General features: G+C 34.4%; 1 protein-coding gene across 2 annotated transcripts in view; it reads right to left on the bottom strand.

Annotated features, from left to right (window-relative positions):
* ASCC3 (activating signal cointegrator 1 complex subunit 3) overlaps positions 1-26,231 on the bottom strand; it is a 344,670-nt gene that overhangs the window by 75,460 nt on the left and 242,979 nt on the right. For both annotated transcript variants that reach the window (XM_057527763.1, XM_057527764.1), the window contains 6 exons: positions 16,439-16,576; positions 16,232-16,352; positions 15,122-15,254; positions 11,136-11,261; positions 395-506; positions 67-201 (listed from right to left, as the gene is read on the bottom strand). In XM_057527763.1, coding sequence (XP_057383746.1) covers positions 67-201; positions 395-506; positions 11,136-11,261; positions 15,122-15,254; positions 16,232-16,352; positions 16,439-16,576 — 765 coding nt within the window. The remainder of the gene's footprint in view (positions 1-66; positions 202-394; positions 507-11,135; positions 11,262-15,121; positions 15,255-16,231; positions 16,353-16,438; positions 16,577-26,231) is intronic.

Here is a 26,231-nt window from a genome sequence, read left to right as displayed (position 1 = left end):
GGTATGAAATATATAAAATATAATCTTTTTGTATTAAAAACAGTGCAATAATATCATGAAACTCACACTCAGAATTGAAAGCAATTCTTCAGTACCACATTCAGGTTTCAAACGCTCCTTGAACATTTTAACTGTTTGGTGCTTTAAATAGTAGTAAGAGGCAATCCGGCCATATGTCAGTGGTTCAATGCTCCGATTATCCTGTTTGAAAAGAAATATAAAATAACATAAAAAGTACAATAGAAGTGTATATATTCATAAAATTAATAATTCATACTGTAGGTTGCTGTTCCAACTGTTTCATTACAATTTTTGGTTATCATTAGAAGCAAAAGCTCTATTGTTAAAAAGCTGGGCCATCTTTTCAATTGGAATGTATATGACCGAGTCGTACCTCTCCCACTTCAATACAGTAGGAATGTTCCAATTCAACCAGGGACTTCTCAACCAGATTGGACAGAAACTTGTTCACAGAATCATGGCTCACATCACTCAAATTGTAGTAGCTAGAAAACAAGCAAGGTCATTATTTGTTTCAAAATATTTCCTATTAAAACCATCACTTCAATTTCACCTCGTTCTTTTCAGAATTTCAAAAAAAAATTTCCATTTATAGCAAATCAAAGGAATAAAGCAATTGCAATTACCATTTCCATTTTACAGATCAAAATCCCCATACTAAGGTTTATTGACACTGATGAACAATGGCAATATGTTAAAAATATGTAAGATAAGCAGATAAAATTCAGCAGCACATTAAAAAGATACTAATTTTCCAGTGTTAAAACTGACATTATTTCAGTTTACACATCTACAGCAAACTAAACTTATATACTAGATTTAGAAAAGGTGAGAAGCATATTATATATAAATATATAATTCCCTTTTTTATGTAAAAACTCATCCTCAGTAACATTAAAAAACTCAAAGAACAATTGATTTGGGTGGCAGATGAGTTCTTTTCGGAAATTTAGTCAATTGTTCCCCTAATGCTTTAAGGAGTAAATATTCTAAAGATTAGAAGGAACATCATCAGGCTAACAAAATAAGCATTGTAAGTAAGCTTACCTATACAGAAAACACATAGGTTCAGCTCTATATATCTTCTGAGTAAAAAACCTAAGGACATGCAATTCACCTGAATGCTCCTCCCTGTAACTCCAAGAGATTTTTGGCAAATCCCTAAAATCACTAGGAATCCGTGTCTGGGAAAAGATCCAAGAGGTGAGGGACTGCCTCCACAGTCATGGCAGATTGCTAATTCCTGTTGTGTGAACCCTGCCCACTAGTCAGCATGGAGAATTTACATGCCCTACCTCTACCCAAGTCAAGGAACAGGAGTGGAAAGTGGCCTCAGAGAACAGACTCTCATCACCGAAACCCAGCACGAGGGTTTTATATCTATACAGGACTAGGAAGGGGGTGGTCACAGCCTGAGGAAGAAAGTGTTAACAATCTCAAATGGGAGAGGTCTAAAGGCCTCCCAAGCATGGTGATTTTTTTTTTTTTTTCTTCTTTCTTCCAACGGAAAGATTTGGGGTCAATACTATAAAAATTTATTTAAAAACAGAAAAAGCAGGACTTAAATCATGGCAGGATATATTTTCACTAGAAAGAGAAGTTAGCCCAAAAGTCTAGGTACAACCAAATATACAAGTTTCCACTGAGTATGGATTAATAATAGGTTATTTATTTGGGAATATAACTGTAAATCATAGTTATATGCTGAGGATTTTAATTCTCATAAAAGAGAATTAGTTACTTTAAATTTTAGTCTGTAGAGAAATTATTGCCCTTCCTGGAAAAGTTCTTTTCATAAACCAAAATAAAGCAATATTTATCAATGAACAGACAAATACTAGACAGATCAGTGCTGTTGTTACTTTAAACAAAATGCACAGACTTTTATCAACCAGGCATATGTGAAGGTGAAAAACCAGCATTATTAACCATTAGAAAATATTTCCTTTATCCTGAATTGTGACTGAGAAGGAGTATATAGTTAGAATAATTTATTCTGCATTAGAGGTGAAACTAAAAATTCTGAACATTCAAGCCTCCATAAAAGAGACAGATCCCCAAAGCTGTTTCAAATTATTAACAATATTTTTTTGTCTTTCATTTTTTTCCCCCAACAAATGAAATTTATCAGCCAAACTTTCTGCAACGTAAGTGCTTACTTTATATTTCACATTCTTTTGGCTTGCTAAGCCTATAAATTTTCCAACACGATTTTCAGCTGTCTGGACTAATATATGGTTGATAAAGTTATATCTAAATGGAAAAAAAACAGTGAAAATGTGCCCAGGACACTGAATAAGTAGTACTATTTGCAGAGCAAGAATCAAGCTATTCTTTATGCAATTAAAATTACAGAAGGAAGACATTATGAAAATAATATTACTGTGAAAAAAAGTTATGATTCCATTTTTATCTATAAATTTCTTAGGCCATTTGAAAACAAAAAATCTCATGGTTGCTGCTATGGCTCACCACAAGCCATTCCCATATAAATATAACTGGAATGCCAACACTACCATATTATGCTTAAATGAATAATTTGGTACACTTACAAATAATACTTAAAACCATTAATGATAAAAACTTTTCTCCAAAAATTATAGGTTCTTTTTTTAATAATTATTTTACTCACTGTTTTATGTATTTACAAGATATATTTTGATGGGCTAATATCCCTTCTGAAGTTTGTTCATTTACATCTATTGGAAAAATTTTTAGACTACTTTGTGGCTTTTATCCAGAGAAAGTACAGTCAGGGTAAATATTTTTTAAACATTTACAGTGAGTTGTAAAAAAGAAAAAAAAAATCAAGTAAAATTATGGCTCTGAGACTGCAACAAATTATCTGATGACTACACTAAAATATCATAATCTAACTTGCTAAAAATTAATGCATTTTTTGAGCAGAATAACTTTAAAAACTTCCATTGATTATTTCTTAATACAGTTGTTCTTTTCCAATATGCTCACCAACATTCTTACTGACTTGCATATGAGAAATGAAAAACTCAATTTAAGTAATCGAATTGACATTCAATTTATTCAATATCAAAACTTTTATCCTTATTACACCTGGGGGGGGTAATCTAGAATTTTAAAAATCCCTAAAATTGTTTTCTTCAGATATTCTGGCATATGTGATAACTTTATTTATTTTTTAAAAGCGACAACTTTAAATATAGAGAGGGCTAGTTAAAATATTACATTCTTGAATATAATAGTAAAATCTCAATCATTAAAAAACTTTTCTCCTATGCAGCCAACACAAATACTAAAATGCATCTATTTTTGTTAGTGGTATGACTTCACTGATTTATACCAAATATTATTCTTTGTTAATATCTGAACTGAGATTCTAAGGTTACCTAAATATTTTCAAATCCTTAAGAAAGTATACTGCTACATCTTAATTAGATGTATAGTTTACAAGACACTATAAAGTAATAAAACTAAGTGTAAATGGAATTATTTTTTAGGTCCCATAAAATTTTGAGAGAGAATATATTCTAACACTTTTTTTGTGAATAAAGGATGGAGTTTATATTTACATGATCTTCATTAGTAGCATTATATGGCCTTCACTTCTAACATGGAAACTTTTCAGTCACTGTGCAATTTCTAGCCTAAATAATTATAAGCATTTAGCTTATACATATCATTAATTTCAATAATCACTTTACTAACTTGAAAAAAGCATGCAACTGCTAAGTAAAAAGGTCTGTTTTCATGTTGCATTCTCCACAGTAGAAAATTTATAATTTACTGGTTATTAAAACAGAAATATTATACAACTGTTTAATTATGGATAAAGGATACAATGTAGTTTCACACTCACTGCATTGAATCGTCAAGTCATTATCTTCTCTTTGCCATAAACAGACAGCCTACCTTTTTGTCAGCATGCTATTTCATTTATTTCACAGAGAAACCCAGTTTCACAATAATTGACTTGTCAGAGGCTCTAATTTATGAGGCTGAGCTCTGTAAGATTTCTCTATATTGGATTCAACCTGCACACAAGCAGGGTTGAATATTTACAATGCTGTTAACAGGTGCTGAGTTGTTTAATGATTCTAATAGCCAGAAGCATACTGAGAAAGCCAGCGGGATCACAATTACAGGCTGTTTGAACACAACAATTACTAGTCCCCTGAGAGGTGTGAAAGTCAAAGGCAGTTTGATACTGACAGCATCTAGCACATGGGCTAGACAAGCTAACTTCTATTAGCAGTCCATTGGGAAGAAATTATAAACAAACCTCTCCCTATCATAAAATTTTACAAAGTTCATTAAATTTAAACAGTCAAAAAGTAAAACAACTTCTAAAAAATTATCTTTAAAAGATCTTATCAAAGGACAAACAAGAATACCACACATGAAACTTCAAGTTATCTTTTTCCAATGTTAATAAGGACACAATTTCACCAGCTGAAAATGAAAGAGATTTTATTGTAATGTAAAACATAGATAAAGTTACACCAAACAGTTTGGATTTAATGTGAATAGTGGCAGCTATTTCCTGTTTGGTTTATGTAAACCTGGCCAGAGACCTCTGGGAAATTTTTCATCAGTATTGAAATGCTGCTGCTATAACTGTCAGTACTGGGAAGTCATTTGTTACAGCACCATGTTTTTTTATGTCCAGATTATGCAGCAGTAATAATGACACCAATAATGAAAGTGGTTGCAGGGACAGCTGAAACTACCACAACATTTTTTTGCCCTAGAATTATTTAGAAGCTTTCTCAGGGGAAAACAGAGAGTAAAATTGAACAAACAAATTGAATCCAGAACTCAATTTGAAATATATTAGGTTTCATGATGCACCAATACATGTGTTTATATATATTTGAATGAACGAATGTATATATGTATGTGTGTCCACATATATATTTACACATATAAATATGTATCTTTATAAGCATACATATATTTGCATATACATGCATATCAAAAACTTAAGGATATACACAGACATACAGAGAACAACCAGGAACTGAAATCTTTCTCAACATAAATTTTATTTTTGGTGGTGGTGCTGGGGGGACACTTTACAGTAATATGATTAAATGAAGGGGGTTGGAGAATTGGGTCATATTTATTTACCTATATGTGACTGTATTTTGAGAGTGGTCTTTGCCCTTTCTATTTTAAATAAACTTCAGTTTTTTCCTTGTTACACATACATGCATGCACATATGTGTGTATACAAGCCCCTCCCACCCAAAGAAAAGTCAAATCTCAATTTATGGCACTGAATGACAGGAAGCATGAAGTATATATTAAAACTACATATAACACAAGCTCTTCATTTGAGACAATGATTTTAGGTTTCTTAAAACTTTTACCAGATCTACAAATAAGTAGAAAAAGTGTACCAATTTCCTGTGCCTTTCTTTGCTTCTAGCTTTGTGTATAGGTGATTTTAACACAGACAATAATAAAAAGACATAAGGGCCAATCAGAAAGAAAACTGCAGGGCATGCTATAGCAGACTAAGTAAAATATGTAACTTGTTAAACTTTATTTAGGCACGTTTTCCCATTTTTATCCAGATGTAAAGGTATAGATATTAAAAATGACAGTTTTTTTTTTTTTTTGCATCAAATGAACAAAAGTATTACACATTCAGAATTAGTATGGTATGGTTTCCAAAGAGAACACATTTTCCATCACAGCACTGAAAAGAGATCTGGATAGAAAGTATGGATATTTGAATTCTGGACCTGATAATGGGCCCAGGGATGAAGAATGTGGCCTCTGGAACTAGAATGCCTGGATTCTATCAGTAGTTCTGCCTCTGTCACTCAGACCTGCCTGATTGTGGGCAAGCTGCTTAATCTCCCTGTGCTTCAGTTTCTTCATTTATAAAATGGGGGTCATAACAGTACTAAATGAGTTAGGCTCCTGAAACAGCATCTCAAATACCGCAGACACAATAATAAATAATATTAGTGTAGTTTTTGTTTCCCATTTTATTAACTTCAATTTTTATTTTTATATATTCTTCTTGTATTTGTTTTTGCTAATGTGCTTCTAGTTTCTCGAGATGGATATTTAATTATTTTCAAGCGTTCACGCTTTCCTGTAGGTGCCCTAAAGATATGAACGTTCCTTGGAACTCTGCATTGATTAAAATTCATAGGTTTTGTTCTAAAACATTTTTATTTTTGTATAGTTCTAGCCTATACCTATTTAAAAAAAAATTTCATCTTTCACTAGAATAAAAGTAGTTAAATGCCAAGCAGTTAGATTTTTTTGCCATCCCTTCTCTTGTTTATTTCTGGTTTTATTGCATTACACTGTGAGAATGTAGCCTTATGATCTCTACATTCTGAAATACAGTGAGTTGCTCTTTGTAGTCTAGTACATGGTATATTTTTATAACTAAAATTCCATTAGTGTTTTTAAGTACGGCATATTCTTTTTTGGGGGTACTACAAACACATACACATATTCAAGGATATTGTTATTCAAATCTTTTATTTTATGAAATACTTTATATCTCTTTGACATGCTGATTTTTGAGGGATATGTGTTAAAGTCTTTCAACATGACTAAAATTTGGTTAACATCTTAGATTTCTATTGGTTTTGCTTTATATATTTTGATGCTATATTTCTAGTTATCTAAAAATTTATAATCTACTATAACTTTTAGTGATTGTACTTGTTATCAATATAACCATTCTTCATTGTCCTTTCTTTATTGCCTTGAATTTCATTTTGTCTGATTTTAATTCTGTAGCTATTGGTTTCTCTTTGGTACTCTCCTTCAGGTCTTCTTTCAATGCCCAGTTTGCTACTTTTCGATATCATTTTGATTTGATATGTTGCTTATAAATCATTTTTAGTGGGATTTAAAAATATAAATCTGAGAATTTCTGTCTTTCAATAGGGAAGTTTAAATTATTTATAACATTTATGATTATAATTGGCCTTTTTAACGGTATGAATAGATCCTGTCAGCCCTCTGATTGAAAACCTACAATGGTTCTCATTTCACCCAGAATAAAAATCAAAGTCCCTACCATGGTGTCTAAGCTCCCACATGACCAGTATGACCACTGACCGCCCACATCCCTAGCTTTATCTCCTACTACTCTCCTCCCCACGCTTATTCCACTTCAGCTACACCGTCTTCTTGTTGCGCCTTCAACACACCAGACGTGCCTGCTTTAGAACTTCTCCCGTTCCCTTGGCCTGAAATGTTGTTTGCTAGATATTCATGTGGTCAACCTTCTTACTTCTTTCAAGTCTTTGTTCAGGTGTCAACACTTATTCTATGTCTACTAAGCACAACTTATCTAGTTCCCGTCTCCAATACATTTAATTTCTGATCAATATTCTCGGACAGTTTGCAAATTAGGCTAGATTGAGGATAGACTGAAAGAAGATTAAGCAGGTAAAGAACTAAGGAAATTAAGGGAGGAGAAAAATTAAAAGGCAAATTTGAGATTTGAAGTCAACATAAGTAGATGCAGAGTGATAACATTAACAAAGGTAAGAAAGTGATATTAGAGCAAAATTTTGATATCTGATTAATTCAGTTTTAGACATGCTGAATTTGAAATGATGGTGGGAAGTCCATGTGGCAACATTCAGAAGGCAGGTGGAGAAATGAGACTGTAACTTGGGATGGGGAACAGCTGGAGTAACTTATTTTGGGTCTTTCACAGACAAGTGATATTTTAAATACAGAAGGGATCTCTAGAGAAGAACTTCCTAATATTATGCACTGAAAAGAGCATAGCATCACTTCTACAGTCTTCTTGCCCCAAAAGGCAGAACTTGAATTCAGGGATGAGAAAACTTCAGACAAACCCAATTTGAAGGATGTTCTACAAAATAATTGGCCAGGGTTCCTCTAAAGTGTCAAGGTTATGATAGACAAAGAAAGACTGAGGAAATGTCACAGATTGAAATGAATTAAGGAGGCAGAACAACTAAATGGAATGCAGGATACTGTTAAATTGGGTCTTCAGCAGAAAAGGGACATTACTGGAAATACTGATGAAATGTGAATGAAGCCTGTAGATTACTTAACAGTATTGCATAAATGTAAATTTCCTGGTTTGGATAACTGTACTATAGTCATGTAAGATGTTAACACTTGAGGAAGCTGGATGAAGGGTACGCAATGCCTGTTTGTACTATTCTTGCAATTAAAAAAAATCTCAAATTGTTTGAAAATGAAAAGTTAAAAAAATTTTTAATTAAGAAAAGAAGATGCACACACAAAATTCAGTGTATCTGTGGATTCAATAAAGAACTATAATTTGCTAAAGAACTCAATTTGCCTCAGAGAATCATTCCCTTGTTTGCTGATCAGACAAGCTGACAGAAATGATTAGGTTCTAAGTCTCTAAACTAGTCTTTTTTTTCCTTTTTGGCTGGGCCATGCAGCTTGTGGGATCTTAGTTCCCTGACCAGGGATTGAACTCGCCCCCTTGGCAGTGAAAACGTGCAGTCCTAACCACTGGACCGCCAGAAAATGCCCTAGACTAGAGTCTTTAGGATGGTATAGACCAGTAAAGCAACTGGAAAGGAGTACAAGAATAAGAGCTCACTAATCAACATTAAGTTTTTCATAATTAATACAAAACTTAGAGAGGCTTTAATTCGTGTACTTGATTCCCAACATGACCCTGTGAAGGAGGTCGGCTATTACTCACTTTCTATTAATTGCCTCCATTCTTGTGATATAAGAAAAATGAATATATCTACAGTTATACACCATGATTCTTCTCCCTCCAAAAACATAAAGGTAGTAATTCACAAAACTTACGTTTTTAAGTTCTGGCTTTATCACAAAGTAGTTATTGGATCCAGGACAAGTCACTTTAAGTTTCCAGCCTTCATTTCTTCAATACCAAACAAGAAGGTTGGACTAGAGTACATGTAAAGTCTATCCCATTGTACGATTCCACAATGGTAATCTGTGATCTGTTTACTATGGAAAATTTGTGGTACTGTAAGACTATCTCATTAATTTTGTAGTCATTTTCCCAAATGAAATTTTGTACCTAATACAGAGGCCTAATACAGTTGCGGAGCTGAGCAAAACATCACCATATTCTCAAACTCCTACCTATGTAAGTGGAAATGTTGGCTGAAGAGAAACAAATTTCTTAAAGTACCAACCGGTAAGATTTAGTAAATTCATTTCATCATTTTCATCATGATCTCTCTGTTCAAGATCTTAACAATGGTTTAATATTTCTTCTTACTCATATTAGGAATGTCCCTCACCTTTGGCCTCCTTCCATTCCCCCTGCATCTGTTAAGGTCCTATGTGTCTTTGCCCTATTGTTAAAAAGCATCTTAACTGGTCTCCCTGCTATAAATATTTCCCCATTCTAGCTCATTCCCTACCACAGTGCTGCAAGTACTGAAACAAAGCCAGTATTTATTAGAAGAAAACAAAAACACTAATTTGAAAAGATACATGCACCCCCATGTTCATTGCAGCATTGTTTACAATACCCAGAATATGGAAACAACCTAAGTGTCCATGAATGGATGAATGAATAAAGAAATTGTAGTATAGACAAAGAATGGAATATTACTCAGCCATAAAAAAATGTAGGGACTTCCCTGGTGGCACAGTGGTTAAGAATCCACCTGCCAATGCAGGGGACACGGGTTTGAGCCCTGGTCCGGGAAGATCCCACATGCCGCTGAGCAACTAAGCCCGTGCACCTCAACTACTGAGCCTGTGCTCTAGAGCCTGTGAGCCGCAACTGCTGAGCCCGTGTGCTGCAACTACTGAAGCCTGCATGCCTAGAGCCCATGCTCCACAACAAGAGAAGCCACCACAATGAGAAGCCCACGCACCGCAATGAAGAGTAACCCCTGCTCGCCGCAACTATACAAAGCCTGCGTGCAGCAACGAAGACCCAACGCGGCCAAAAATAAATAAATAAATAAATAAATTTAAAAAATGTAATCATGCCTTGGAAACAACATGGATGGACTGCTAGGATATTATGCTAAGTGAAATAAGTCAAACAGAGAAAGACAAATAGCATATGATTTCTCTTATGCATGGAATCTAAAAACAAAACAAAACAAAATACCAAAGAACAGACTGGTAGTTGCCAGAGGTGGGGGTGGGGGTGGGAGAAATGGGTGAAGGGCTCAAAAGGTACAAAGAAAACAACAATAACAAAAACCTAATTTGGTGATGCTAAACTATATTTAAAAACTTCCAACCACAGTCAATAGGATCAGATGCAAACCCCTTAGCATGGCATACAGGCCCTTTACTCTCTGGTGCTTGGTCCACTTTCTAGGCAAGAAAATCTTCTTGCCTCACACTCTAAGCTTTACATCTAACTTTTGGCATTCTCTAGAGACTCTTTCAAGCACTGAGGGCCTCCGCCCATCTAGTATTTTTGTGCCTTCCACCTTTTCCACTTCTGTTCCAGATTCGAGTTCTGGGTGAAGTATCACTTCGTCTGTGAAGCTTTCACTCTCACAGGCTTAAATACAGTCTGTTAGAGCACTTATGATTTACACTGTAATCATTTATGTCCATCTCCACATTACAAGATCAGCCCTTGAAGATAAGGGATGATATACACTCATCCTCATGCTTCAATGTCTAGTATAATATTTGATAAACAGGTGCTGAATGAAGATACAATCTATCCTGCCTGGAGTAAAAAGATACTCCATCACAGCTCCCCCAATTTTATTTCATCTTGCAGAGCTCTTATTAACCTTTACAAATGCCTCACAAATTCTACCCCCTACAATTTCACAGGCCTTATTCTTCTCAGAATTCCAACTGCACCCAAGTCACCCACTACCATGTAATTTAACTGAGCACATTTCTTAATGACATCAGGTGTCTTGTCTCCCTAACTACAGAGCGAGCTCCTTGAGAACATTCTAATTAAAATAAGCTAATAAAATGCACACAATTATTTTCTAATATATCACAATATACTGTGAACATATCAGAGATATTATCTGATTCTCTGGGCAAATTCCTATACCTAGGATGTCCAATGTTCTGGCATTTTTGTTATGTACCTGAATTTAGAGATGATTACCTTCAAACATATTTTCTTTTAGTGCGAAACAGAAAAATACTTGCCCCGCACTTACCTGGGGTTCATGATAAGACGTCGGAAAAAGTAAGTCCAGGTGATATAATCCATTGCATCTTGCTTAGATGTTATTGTACCACCAGCAATCTCTGCATTTAGATGGTCAGAGAGCACTCCTAATAAGCTACAGAGTGAACAAGACATGGGAAACATACATGAACATTAAATGAAAAACAATTTACCTCACACAGTCAAGACTCAGATTTGATGTTCCAGGATACAGAACAAATGCTTTGTGTAATTTGTATCTTTTGTATATAATTTTGGGGAAATAAATTGCTAGGTGGAAATAAACACAGGCTGACAGGAAGGGAGCTAATAACTTTCAGGAGGGGAAGATGAGAGCCGAGGTAAGAGCAGACAAGGGACGATACACCTTGGAGAGCAGAGAAGAGTTACTGAGGCAGATGAAAGGAGAGTTGGTAAGAAAGGGGGGATGGTTAGGATAGAGCAAGGATATTCCCTTCATTCATTCAGTGAATATTAAGTTCAGTCATATAAGACATAAATGTGCTAGGTGTTGTGGAATATACAGAGATGATCAGATGTGATGAAAGACTGGCATAACAAAATGTTCATTTCAGTTTCTTACATAAATTACAAAAAAGGGAAGCAATGTCCAACAAAAGAAAAGGCCATGTAAATTATGATACATGGAACAATATGTATTAAAAAACAGTTTTTGCAAAGGATGTTTTTAAGGATTTGAGAAAATGGCCATAATAAATTGAATGAAAAAAATAGTTGCGATATTACTCTCCAGTCACCAGTGGCTGAGTATAAATCCGTATAGCTAATTTGGAGGGCAATTTGACAGTATCTATTTGAACAATCACCGTGACCCAGCAATTTCACTTTTTCATTATCACCTGATAGGGAAACATTTATAGGTTAGGATAGGGAAGCAAAATACTTCACTGCAGCAATATATGTAAGAGTTAAAAACTAGAAACTCTCTAAATGCCCATTAACAGAGAAGTTAACATACAACTTCTGTATATGTACTCTGTAGAAATAAAATATTAATAGTAGTCATATCAAGGTACACATTTAAATTTTTAATTAACTTTTTACTGAAGTACACATAGAAAAAAATACATAAATTAAACATGTACAACTCAAGTAATACAATGTGAACACATCTGTGTAACCACCACCAAGATCAAGCATTACCAGTGCCCCAGAATTCTTCCTTTTATGCTTTTTAGTCACTCCTCTTGCTCAAAAGGATATTTTGACTTTTGTTTCTTTTCTTTACCTTAATGCAGTGGCTTGGATCTCTAGCACAATGCTTACTGGCAGTGGTGAAAACAACATCCCTGTATCATTTCCTATCTCAAAGGGAAAGCTTTCAATATTGAATCATTAATCATGATGTTTGCAATAGATTTTTAGTAGAGACTCTTTATCAGATTAAGAACATTCCCTTATATTCCTGTTGGCTAAGAGTTTTTATTATTAATGGGTATGGAATTTCACCAAACGCTTTTTTTTATATCTATGAGATAATCATATAATTTTTCTCATTTTTTCCTGCTAATGTAGTGAATTATATTCATTTATTTTCAAGTAATAAGTCATCTTTGCACTGATATTGTAATTAGTTGTAATATGTTATCTTTTTATACATTGTTAGATTTGATTTACTCATGTTTTATTTAGGATTTCTACATCTATATTCATGAGAGACACAGCTCTGTTACATTCCTTTCTTGTAAATTTATCAGGTTTTCGTATCAACGTTATTCTACTCTCATAAAATAAGTTGGCAAATAGTCCTATCTTTTCGACTATTACATGAAGCGTTCGTGTTCAATTTCATGAGTTCAATTTCTTCCTTAAATGTTATAAAGAATTCACTAGTGGAACGTCTGGGTCAGAAAATTTCTTTGTGGAAAGATTTTAAATTTCAGATACAATTGCTTTGATAGATAAGAGGCTATTTAAATTTTCCATTTCTTTTTGTGTCAGTTTTGGTAATTTTTTAAAAAAAGCATTCTACCATTTGATCTAAAATTTAAAAATTATTTGTATAAATTTCTTCATAATATCTTATTACCTTTTAGATTTCTTTTGTATCCTGATATTGTGTTGTTCCTTCTCTCTTTTCTCTTGACCAGACTTAAAGGCTTATCGATATTATTCTTCTTTTCAAAGAACTAACTTTTCGCTTTGTTGATTTTTTTCTAATGCATGTTTGGTTTCAATTCATTAATTCTTTCTCTTATCTTTCTATCTTCTCCTTTCTTTGAGTTCAATTTGCTAATTTTTTTTCAAATTCTTGAGATGCATATTCATATAATTCATTTTTCACTCTTTCTTTTATTTTATTTTTAAAAAATTATTTATTTATTTATTTGTTTTTATTTTTGGCTGTGTTGGGTCTTTGTTGTTGTGCGCAGGCTTTCTCTAGTTGTGGCGAGTGGGGGCTACTCTCTGTTGCGGTGCGTGGGCTTCTCATTGTCGTGGCTTCTCTTGTTGCGGAGCACAGGCTCTTGGCATGGCATGTGGGATCAGTAGTTGTGGCTCGTGGGCTCTAGAGCGCAGGCTCAGTTGTTGGGGTGCACGGGCTTAGTTGCTCTGCGGCATGTGGGATCTTCCTGGGCTAGGGATCGATCCCGTGTCCCCTGCGCTGGCAGGCGGATTCTTAACCACTGCGCCACCTGGAAAGCTCTTCACTCTTTCTTTTTTTTTTTTTTCACTCTTTCTTTTAAAATACGTATATTTATGGTCATAAATTTTCTCTTAGCACAATGTTAGCTATCTCCCACAATATTAAATCTTTTTATGTTTTCCAAATTAAAAAAAAAAGGAACATTAGAACTTCTAACACAGTAAAAAACTCAAAAACTATTTACAGTATAAATTAGAAATATATTTTGTCCTTTGCAGTTAGAATATGGTAAAGGCTATTCAGTATATTAAAGAAGACTATGATAAAAGGTAGCAAGTGATAAATGTTAGGAATGAAAAATGTATAAATCTGACAGACAAAAGATTATTTTCAGCTGAGAAAATGAGGAAAGACTTCGTCAAAGGGGTGGTAGTTACTGGATCCACAAAGAAGTATGTGATAATTCTGAAACTGGCCACTAGCTTAAATTATTCATTACCAATCCCTTTATTTTGGATATTTATTTATAGACTATTCTACAAAAACACACACCAAACTAACACTTTATTAAATGCTTACTATGTGCCAGACACAGTTCCAAGCACGATACATTTGATCAGTACAAGTACCCTACGAGATGGCCAGTATTGCTGCTATCTCCATCTTACAGACAGTGTACTAAGGCATTGAGGATTTAAATAACTTGTTCAAGATCAAGCAAGTAAGTGGTGGAGAGCTCAAATATGAACCCAGGTTGTCTTGCTCCGGAGTCAATGTGACTGAACAATGTACTTCACTGCTTCTTTTTTTTTAAATAAATTAATTAATTAAGTAATTTATTTTTGGCTGCGTCGGATCTTTGTTGCTGCGTGCGGGCTTTCTCTAGTTGCGGCGAGTGGGGGCTACTCTTTGTTGCGGTGCGCTGGCTTCTCATTGCGTGGCTTCTCGTTGTGGAGCATGGGCTCTAGGCATGTGGGCTTCAGTAGTTGTGGCACACGGGCTCCACAGTTGTGGCTCGCGGGCTCTAGAGTGCAGGCTCAGTAGTTGTGGCGCACTGGGCTTAGTTGCCCTGTGGCACGTGGGATCTTCCTGGACCAGGGCTTGAACCTGTGCCCTCTGCATTGGCAGGTGGATTCTTAACCACCGCACCACCAGGGAAGTCCCTTCACTGCTTCTTTTAAACAGTGTGTTTTTCTTTTATAGTGAAAATTATAATTTAATGTTGTCTTATTGTGATAAATATATTGTTTCACTTCAAATAATTCTTTTGAACTAGAAGTTTTACTGATTTTTATCTAATACAATGTCAGCACAAGAATATCAACCTGCTATGACATAATCCATTTAAATTAATTTACAGCAAAATTTACCTTGACTCTACAGGGAAAGGTTCATAAAGAAATTTTTTGTAAAAGTCTTTCTTTATGTCATGAACCAGAATTACAGCTTTGCCTTGGTCATCAAACTGAGGCCTCCCAGCACGCCCCATCATCTGGAGAACATCTATAAGAAAGAGAACAAGAGGTATTCTGCAGTGTGGCATGTAGCACAAGAAATACTGATGGATTATGGCATGTTTCTACAACACAACAAAATAAAAGGGAGTACAGTATTTTAAGACCAGGGATGCTCTCTCTGATGCCTACTACTGAGTTCCCTAATAATTAAATAATTAATTCACTATGATAGAAAATTCAGTCCCCAAAAGAGTCTTACAGTGTGTATAAGTAAGAAAGATCAAAGATTCCTTTAGGTAAATGTTTAAAAATGCTATTTAAGAGTTATAACTATATAACTCTTATATAGGAAAACCTCTTCAGCAGAGTCATTTTCTTATTTTTCCCCATGAATAATGGATCCACTTAGGCCTCCTCTTCTTCCCATCCACTGTATAAAATTTTTCTTTTATACTGCAGGAGTCTCTGAGGTAAGTAATGATTGAGAAATGATACAGATTTTACATGCATTCATGTAAGCAATGATTGAGAAATGATACAGATTTTATATGCATTCATTGAGTTGAAATACATATTTGGCATATTTTCCTGTTCAAAACTCACTGAAAATTCTTTTATCAAGTTTTAAAATATGTTAATAGACTGTTCATGTACAAGTTATAGCAACAAGTGCTTTGGTTCTAGAAGTCCTATAGGAAATATCATGTCTAGTGAGGGAGATTTAAAATTAAACATAATGTTTAATTATAACTTATTAAGTCACTAATTCCTACTAATCAGTACTTTTATCTATTTATAAATTTAAAACAATTACTTGTGCCTTTGACATTCATTAACACATTAGATAAGTAAAAGTAAATAAAATGGCTTAATACTTTGGAGTAATATTTTTACTGGAAACAAAAAATTTACAATTTGTTCATCACTGACATGTGACCAATTCTCTAAAATTTAATTCATGCAAATTCAAATTATTAAGGCTAAAATAGACGTTTAATGTATTTGTAAATTTAAAAATATTACCTGTAATGGGAAAATCCACATATCGTCTTGTTTTTCCATCATAATATTCTGTTCCTTTAATAATTACTAAATGAGCTGGAAAGTTTACACCCCAGGCTAATGTACTTGTAGCAATAAGAACCTAAAAAATAAAAGATAATATCTTACATCTAACTAAAATACAACTTTAAAGTTACTTTTAAATATCTGTTCATGGAAAAAAATTACCTGAACTTTACAATTTACAAATAGTTCCTCTACTGTTTTTCGGTCCCTCTCATGTAGTCCGGCATGATGCATTCCTATCCCAAAAGCAAGTGTCAGCTTCAGGTTGGAATCTCTTACTGTTCCAATGATATTCTCCATCTGCAAATAAAAACACAATTACAAGATGTAGGTGCATTAGCTTTATATTTTTCATTTTGTTTTTTTAATTCTTATGCTATATGGGCGTAAAAATATTAGGTCCCATCAGCAGTTATGATTAAAGTTAAATTAGTTGAAAAGAATATCTACTTAGTGAGAATGCATACTCTAAATTAATTAAAATATAAATGTTATCCTTTTATTTTTATGCATCAAGGAAAAAAATCTGTACTCATTACCCCTTAATGAGTAACAACTACTAAAAGGCTGTAATATTGCCTAAAACGTTTCAGGGTCTGTGTTCGTCTTGTTATGGAAAAGACCTCTATTTTTTGGCTCAGTGATAAAAATTTAGAAAGTATGGACAAAAAATTAATGGAAAAAATCAATCATAATCCTACCAAAGAGTAATCATTCAAATTTAGGTGTGTGACGTGGGGGCAAGTCACATACCCTCTCTGAGCCTCAGTTTCTTCATTTAAAAAATCAAACTGGTATATATTTTTGCTTACTTCTCATTTCTTTAATCAACTGTTCAGTTAAATACTTTTCATATTTACTGTTTGATTTTTTGGTAAATTATCTTTCCGTTTATTGAGTAGCCTTTTTTCTTACTGGTTTGTGATAGCTCTTTATGTATTAAGGGTATCAACCCCTTGTCTATCACATGGTATAAACTTTCATCCAGTTTTATAAGTACCTCATTTTATTTATTTAATTTTTTTACTTTATGCACTTAAAATTTTAAATTGGTCCCTTATATTTTTTTGCTTAGAAAACTTTTCCTCATCTTGAGATCAAATACATATTCACCTACTATTCCTTTAACTTCTGTTATAGTTTTATTTTTTACATTTAAATAATTAACTTGTAATTTATTTTGTAATAGAAAGTATGGTAGAAATCTAAGTTTATTTTTCCTAAATAGTTAATTATTCTAGCAATATTGGTTAAGTAATTCCTTACCTTAACTTATTTTAAATGCTAACTTTACTATATTCAGAATTCTTATACATTCCAGTTTTTTGCATTTTAAAACAGATTGCATTTCCAGCCTCAGTTTAGCTCATTGAATTTTATATGTGTAAACAGTTTCTGAAACTCATATTCTATATATACTCTCAGAATATTCTATCACTTTCCATTCTACATGGAAAATTCTTAATGCAACACAGATTTTATGGCAACAAGCAGCAAATCTTATTTTCTTACAAAACTTACTTCCTGTAAAGAACTAAACAGAAAACCCAATCTCTTTCTGTTTAATGATAGACCTCTACTTGTCCTTAAAGAAGAAGATGACACTAGGTGCAGCCTGGGCATCTTTTTGGGCAACTCCCTGAGGGCAGTAATGCAGAGCCCAAGTGGTTTGAGAATATATGAGCATTCAGAAGAAGGACATGTTTTAGTTATGTCTACAGCTTCATGACCACATCAGTAAACAACAGTGGAGAAGGAACTTGGAAGTAGGCATCAATACATGTATAACTATTATATACCTGAAGACTGAGATAGAAGTTGGAAGACTGACATTACTTTCAGACTTCATTTCCTTTTTGCCTTCTACGATTAATCACCTCGAATATACACAAGTATACCTGCAATACACTTATGCTCCTGGCTCTGCATAACCAGTAAACAGCTCACAAAATCTCCATCTAGAGAAACTTCAGGTGGCTGCTGCCATTTGGTAAAAATGCATAGACAAACATATTCGGGGGGAGGGGTAAATTGGAAGATAGGGATTGACACATACACACTACTATATATAAAATAGATAACTAACAAGGGCCTACTGTATAGCACAGGGAACTCTACTCAATACTCTGTAATGGCCTATATGGGAAAAGGATCTAAAAAAAGAGTAGATATATGTATTTGTATAACAGATTCACTTTGCTGTACATCTGAAACTAACACAACATTGTAAATCAATTATACCCCAATTAAAAAAAAAAAGACAAACATATTCATATAATGAAGCATTCCAACTGCTTTCATTCTTACTAATTTTATTTTCAATGGTTGGAAAAGTTTTCCAAGTTTTTATGTGGCAAAAAGTTGTTTTACTCCAATAATCAAAAAAAAAAAGAAAGATGGAGTTTGGCTTTATAATAATTATTAGTGTATAAAAAGCATTGCATAGACTAGGTAATATTTTAATAACATACACATCAGAAATCTTATTTACCCACTTTCTTGAATTGAATGCAATGTATAAAGAATTCATTCTGTTTCATAGTCACAGTACAGTCACCTGATATTCCTGCATTATTTTTTTTACAATCTGTTTAGCAAGAATATGGAAATGTATTAATATAAATGCTGACTACAAATGCATGCTATAAAGAAAGGTACTGTCCTGTCTCATAAATTATGTTAGCTATTCTCAAGTGACAGCCTATCATCCTTTTTTCGTTCAACAGTTCACTGCATAAAATATCTTCAATTTACACTATCAAGAATAATTCATTATTCTTACTCTGACAATTAGTTTTGGGATTTTTCAGTTTCACAACTTAAATAGCAGTGTGTATGTATAACTTGTATAATTTGCAGTGTTCTGTGGCAATGCCAATCATATCCAAAAATGCCAATCATATCCATGAATGGCAATGCCAATCATATCCATACCATTTACCATAGGAAAGCTGAGGAATCCTGTGGCAGGAGGTTTGGTGAGGCAGTAATATCTCGTCCTTTCGCATGAGGGAAGGCTGGCTGTTTCTCATTCCCTTCCCCCACTTTCACATAAATCAATGCATTAAAAAGAACTATTTGCCTATCTAAACTGGTAATGACCTAAAATCCTCATGAGGACAATCACAGAAAACAACTTCATTTATTACACGGCTACTGTGGATGAATTCTGAGTTATTTGTACATCATAAAAAAAGCAAAATTTATAGTAATGTTACTCAATCATTAAGCATAAAATATTACTAGGACAGTCTGTTTAAATTTGAAAATATAATTTTTGATTAGATTATATGCATCTTCATCCCTACACTTAAAATAGGTTTCATCTGGATCAAAACAACATAACACAAGCAACATTTTTCAGGAATTTAGGATAATGAAAGCTTAAAACATGATAATAGATATTATTTGTTGAGTACTTATTATGTGTCAAGCATTGTGCTTATCACTTTACAAAGATTATCACAGTGAATCCTTTACATAAATATAGCCCTAAAGTAACACCTAATTCTTTTATACAACACACTATGCTTCAAGTTAAAAGACTCAGTGGCCTTGAGTACTATATAGTAGTCTTTCTCAATTCTGGTTCCCTGAGAGAATTGAGCCTCACAAAAAAATATCTGAATTACCATCTTCTTAATTTTTCCAAGGATAGTTAGTACCATTCTAGATGGTTAGGCGAAAAGTTCATTTATTACATTCATTGGATGTCTTAGGACATGAAGGCTTAATTCTTGTTAAGAAAGGCTGCTATAGAATTTTAAAAAGAATAATCATGTAACTAAAACACTTTGATAGAGGAAGTTTTAATTCCATAGTTCATTTCTGTTCAAGGAACAACTGCTGTAATGTGCAGGTATCTTTCCGATAAACCGTCCTTGAAATACGTCTGACTGTATGTTAGTTAAACCAAAAACTTTTTTCTGTCTTATAAATAAAAACAGACCTATGCTCCTCCAAGCAGTGGTCTTTCTTTAGGGTGTGGGGGAGAAGGCACATATGTAAACTGTTGAACCAATTACTTTAACTTAATAGAAATTTTTTTTATATTTTAAATTTATTATACTCAAAAAGCTTTTGTAGAAAGATAGGATTCCATTTAAGTAGATACATTACTCTGTGCCTGAAATACATTCCAGTCAGAATATAATTCAGTGAGTTGATGACAATGCTGGCTCCAAAAGAAAGGAGGAGACCAGATTGGACAAGAATGAGCTAACAGATTGTGCAGCCCAGTTCTGTCCCTTTGAGTGTGATATATTGTTTCAAGATGCTAAAAACCCATACTTTCTCAAAGCGTATCTGTTGTGCTGGTTTTCCCATTTTCACAGAATCCTCATTATCAGAACTCTGTACTCTTTTCAAAGCACATCAGACTCAGACCATATGCCACTGAATAATGCTTATCAATTGTATAAAACACTCAATAAAAGATGCACCATACAGAAGAATAATGAAAGTTACACAGACTTTCTTTTTTAAAAAAATAATTAAATATATCACATCTGGTACAGATGTTAAATGAAGTTAAAACATTTCCTCATAATTACTTTTATTCTTAAAATACACTTTTTATGATAAACCCTACAGACTGAAGGGGAAAAACTAAAATGAAACAAACACTTTAAAACATTCTTTTGATCTACTAATAGGAAAAAAATAAAATTAATTAAAGGTAGTAAGTTTCCAAACTTTACCAATACACCTCAGAACATATTCTCTTGCTGCCCCCTCTGAAACCCAAAACAAGCACATTTCAAAGTAATTTATGATACTGTTATTATGTAAATACATTTATAAATGATTAAAAATACAATTATATGAGAAGTAAATATATAAATGAAATCTAAACAATAACATGTAAATCTTTGCTATTGTCTGCTAAATAAACATAATACTATTTTCAATGTCTGCTTTTAGTTTAGCCTGATTCTTAATAATAGCAATATCAAAACTGGGCTATATAGGGCTGAGATATTAAAAATTTTTTCCTTATTAATGTTTCCAACTTAATTCACTATGCTATTGGTAATTTTTGAGTATACATTTTATGCTTATTTCAATTTCTGGTGAGTTCAAATTCCAAAACATTCTTGGAGAACATTTTCATACATCTCTGCTTTTAAAATGCAGAGAAAGCTAACAAAAGGGACATTATAGAATTGATTTTCTAAAGTAGCACATTTTTAAATGAACAAATACTATATTAATATGAATTAAATTTGTGAAGGACCACAAGCAAAAGATTATAAATATATGACCAAATTTTACCAGAGCTTTCAGCAAAAAGAATCTATCTGTTTAAAAGATGTTATTCAATGTAATAACATTTATTGAATATTTAACTCTGTTCCAGGCCTGTTCTATGTACATTAAATGTACTAATACATTTCATCCTCGCAAGATTCTTGTGGGGATAGATTATCATCCTTTCACAGATTAAAGGATGAGGCTCAGAAGTGAAACATCCCACTTGCAGTGGGCAGTCAGTACGGAACCCAGGAAGCCTGGCTCTAGTCCACGCTCTCAACCACAATGCCACCCTCTAATCATCACATGAATGAGGGATATTTCAAATAACTACTTGCAGTAATGACATCATCCACTTGACTCAGGGCTGGACCACGTTGTTTTAAACGGTATACAAAAAACAGATAAGATTTGAAATAATGAGTAATGTCCTAGACTCACACAGCTGGGGAATGCTATGCAGATGATTTGCAAATCTATTTCTCCTTTATCATTTGAGTATTTCTACTCCTATGCCTCAAAATGAATAATACCTAAAATAACATTCTTTTCTAAACTAAGATATCACCTCTCACGATTGAGAACGGCACAGCTCTCGTTGGTTGCTTGCATTTGATATTTTAGCTACTGACTTCCGTACCCGTCAAATGACACACACCCTTACTTTGACTTTTCCATCTTCTCTAGACAGTACGTTGTCCATGATTCCATTACTGTGCGGGACAGTAAAAGAACATGACTCTGAGACAGCCACTCTGGTTTTGAGCTCCCACGCTCTGCTTACTTGCTTTGTGCTATTGGGCAAGTCACTTAATTCTTCTAAGTTTCAGTTTCTGCATCTGTAAAATTGGGATAACAGGAACAACCCTCCCAGAGTTCATGATTAAATGGGATAAGTCTTTAGTGAACTATAAAGTACTTGATAAATATAGCAATTATTACTAACCATAATAAGAGCTTTGCCTCTTTAGTCAATAGGGCATATATGATATCAACTAAGACAAAATAAAAAAGAACAGTCTCCTATCTTGAAGCTGCTCTTAATTACACAAATATTCCATGAGACCCAACTCAGTCCAATGTCCAATGTTCAGCAAATCTGTAGATAATGTCTGTTTTGACATCTAATATTCTGAGCCTAATAGTTTTCTTTATTGGGTAGTCATTAAGAGGTCTGAAGCTTGATCAAAATAGAAAGCACTTGGGGTGGGAGTTTTGTATCATGAGCTAAATCTATTTTAGTTTGATTAAACAGATTGTTCAAGTTGAAAATGTGGTTACCCTACATTAAACTCAACTTAATTTCTGATTTTTAACAATCTCCAAGTCCATTTTAAAAGCCTGGTACTAACTTCTTACCTATAGGAAGAGGTCAATATATATATATGTTGAATGAAAAAGCAAATTAATCAAAGAAAGCTATAGTAAAATGTCAGTAGTAGAAACTCCAACAAATCTGAACTTGTGATCATTTTGTGTAAAGCTAGGCTATAGTTCATCTTTGTACGTCTATGAAGGTTTTACTTGTAATGAGGTTGAGTGAGTTATGTTTAGCTTAAAATGAAAAAATTTTCAAGCATCAAAAAATTCCTTCAGTATTAAGCATGTGGAAATAACATCAATTCTACTTTTCATGAATGTGCTCCTCCTGTGCACCTATGCTACAGTTTTTCACGAATTCACTTTGAAGCATTGTGTAAATTTATAATTAGCACATTTCCTTAATTATATTCAGTGTCATCTGTGTGAGTCTTCTAGCCAATTAATTTGAATTAACAAGGTTTAACAATACTATGTTCCAAGGAATTCTTGTCTTCCATACTCCTCTGATTTTCATGTTATCCACATCTGGATTCTTTTCGTATCGTGCTTCAGTCAGAAAGCTATCCCCTTTCCTGCTTCAGATTATTTCCCAGCATCTACCTTCTGGTGGTACCGCAGACTTTAGAACACAACTCAAACACTGTGGTCCAGGACCTTCAGGGCAAAAAGCCTTGTAGGATTCTGTTTAATTCATTCCCACTTGTAAGGATGTAAGGGGGGAAAAAAAAAAAGCTGGTTGTCTTTGATGTGCTTTTCTTTTAGCTACCTGGACCTTATTTAACAGTGTGGAAGCAGAAAGGGTTAGCCCTGCTGCTAATTGGACAGACACACAGAGGAGTTGAGGAGGAGAATACAAGCAAGACTGAAGAATAAAGTCTAATCTTCAGCCAGGGTTCTGCTTTCCCATCCCAGATATGCATCTCATCCAGGGTGTGAGTGATGAAATAAGCACACTATTCTGAGCCTTCAATCAGCAAACCCGCTCAGAAGAAAGGGTGTTCCCTCTGCTGTTTTATCTTTCCACGCAGGTTGGCAACTATCCAGATCCCAGCACCATTCACCCTTGCACGTCAAACCAGATTGCAGAGTATTTGGCAGAAGCCAACGAACTGCACTTGTTAGGCACTAAATTATAACTAATTAAATTATATAGAAAAGTTTCTAGAAGGAGTTGTATACGCTATTTGCTTCCATTTCCTTCCCCTCCCACCCATTTATTCCTCAACTCCTTCCAAACTGGCTTATGTTCACAACATGTCACTGACCCTACTTGCCAAGTTCGTCCAAGATGTCCAAGTGCTAAATCCCACAGGTGTTTCTCTGCTCTCATCTCACTCCGCTCCCATGAACATCTGATGTAGTCAAGCACTCCTTCCTTCACGAACCCCTCCTGTCTACAGTGTTCTAGGACACTGTGTTTCCTCACTGGCACTGCTTTCTCAGGGTTCGTTGCCAGCTCCTCATTTTCTACCTAAGCTCACATCGAGAGAGTCCCTCAGGCCTGCCTTCTGATCTCCACACTCTCTATCCGAGGGTCTCAGGTGCTCACCTGGGTTTAAAGGCTGCTTCTATGCAGATGCTCCCAAGTTCATATATCTCACATCCTCTTTACAGACCTCCTACATTTAACTGCCTTGAAATCTCCACTTGAAAGTCTTGGAGATACAAATTAACATGTCCAAAATATAACTTTTTTTTCTTTCCCTTTTTTTTTTTTAAGCTCAGATCTGTCTTCTCTGTCTTTCTCTCTCCATCCTAAATCTGTCTCCTCCTTCCTCTCTATCCTACAGTCTCGGCTCTCTCCATTTCAATAAATGACACTATTATTTACTCAGATGTTTAGGGTTAATAGCTGGGGCACCATTCTTGATTCTTTTCAGTTTTTGAATCTCCATTTCTCATCTATTAGAAAGTCCTATTGCATCTAGCCCCAAATACATTTTTTCATTCCCACTGTTACCACTCTAGGTGGCCCCTAGGTCACCACCATCGTTAATTCCAGGCTTACTTCCACTTCAATCCATTTTCCACTAAGCAGCAAAAGTGATCTTAAAATGTAAATTGGGGTATGTAATTTGTTTAGCTTAAAACCCTTTAATGCCCTGGAACACTCCTCCCTCAGATATGTGCTTAGTTTGCTTCCTTGCTTCCTTCAGTTCTTTGTTCAAAGGTACCTTCATCAGGGAGGCCTTCTCAACTTGTATTAACGTACCACATTCCACTACCATCTCTGGCATTCCCTATTCCCTTTAACTTGCTTATTTTTTTCCCCCACGTGAATTATTACAACCTGACATAGTTGCTTATTAGCCATCACTCCCACTAGAATGTTAATTCCATAGGGCAGGAACTTTACCTGACACACAGAAGGAGCTCAATAAATGTTGGTCTAATAAATGAAAAAATGATTGTCTTCCCATAGTACTTAGAATAACAATCCAAGCTCCTTAACCATGGGTCTATGGCCTTGCATGAGCTGGTTCCTGCCCGTCTCTCAAATGTGACTTGTACCACCCTCCTCTGCTTATTCGGCTCCAGCTGAACTGATCTTCTCACTGTTCCTTTAACATGCTGTCCCTTCACCTGAAACACTGTTATCTTCTCCCTTTGGGTAGCCAGCTTGTTCTTAAGCTTTGGTGCTCAGCTTCAATGTCATCTCTTTAGAGAAGTCTTCTCTGACTAATCCATTTAAAGAAGCCTCCCATTCCCCTATTCTATTTCATTTCTTATTGGTTTCTTCCATACAATTTTCATAATTTGATATCAACTTATTTATTTAATCATGCATATATTTTTAAATTTCTATTTTCTTCACTTAAGCTCTTTGAGATTTGGGATCAGTAAGGCTAACACACAGTGCTTGGTAAGTTGTAGACATTCAATAAATATATGTTAAATAAACGAATACTTTACAAATTCTCTTAAGAGCTACCTATTGATTTAAGTTAGAGGATTATTTAATGGATATTTTTGAGGAGGGAGAGAAAGAATTCCTGACTATGTAATACCAGGTAACCTTGCAACTGAAGCTGCTGATCACGAACTGGATGTTATCTGAGCTATCTAGCTATATATTTGGGTGCACCTAGCAGCACTCATCATTATTAGAAATAAAAGGAGCTGATGGAAGAATATCATGAAAGGTGATCCCTGAACCCTCCATGTGTGTGCCTATTCCTGCCATACTATCCCTACTTCAACCTATGTACCTAGGCCCCATGGGGTATTTCTTATGTCAAATTGACTGAGGGGGAAAAAAATTCCAAATTCCAAATGGTTTTGAACAAGATTGTGGCACCATAAGAAGTACACTGGGGCTTCCCTGGTGGCGCAGTGGTTGAGAATCTGCCTGCTAATGCAGGAGACACGGGTTCGAGCC

This window comes from Balaenoptera acutorostrata, chromosome 14, assembly GCF_949987535.1.
Source record: "Balaenoptera acutorostrata chromosome 14, mBalAcu1.1, whole genome shotgun sequence".
NCBI classification, from domain to species: Eukaryota; Metazoa; Chordata; class Mammalia; order Artiodactyla; family Balaenopteridae; genus Balaenoptera; species Balaenoptera acutorostrata.
The sequence above is the reverse complement of the archived record's forward strand: the minus strand, read 5'-3'. Positions and strand labels throughout refer to the sequence as shown.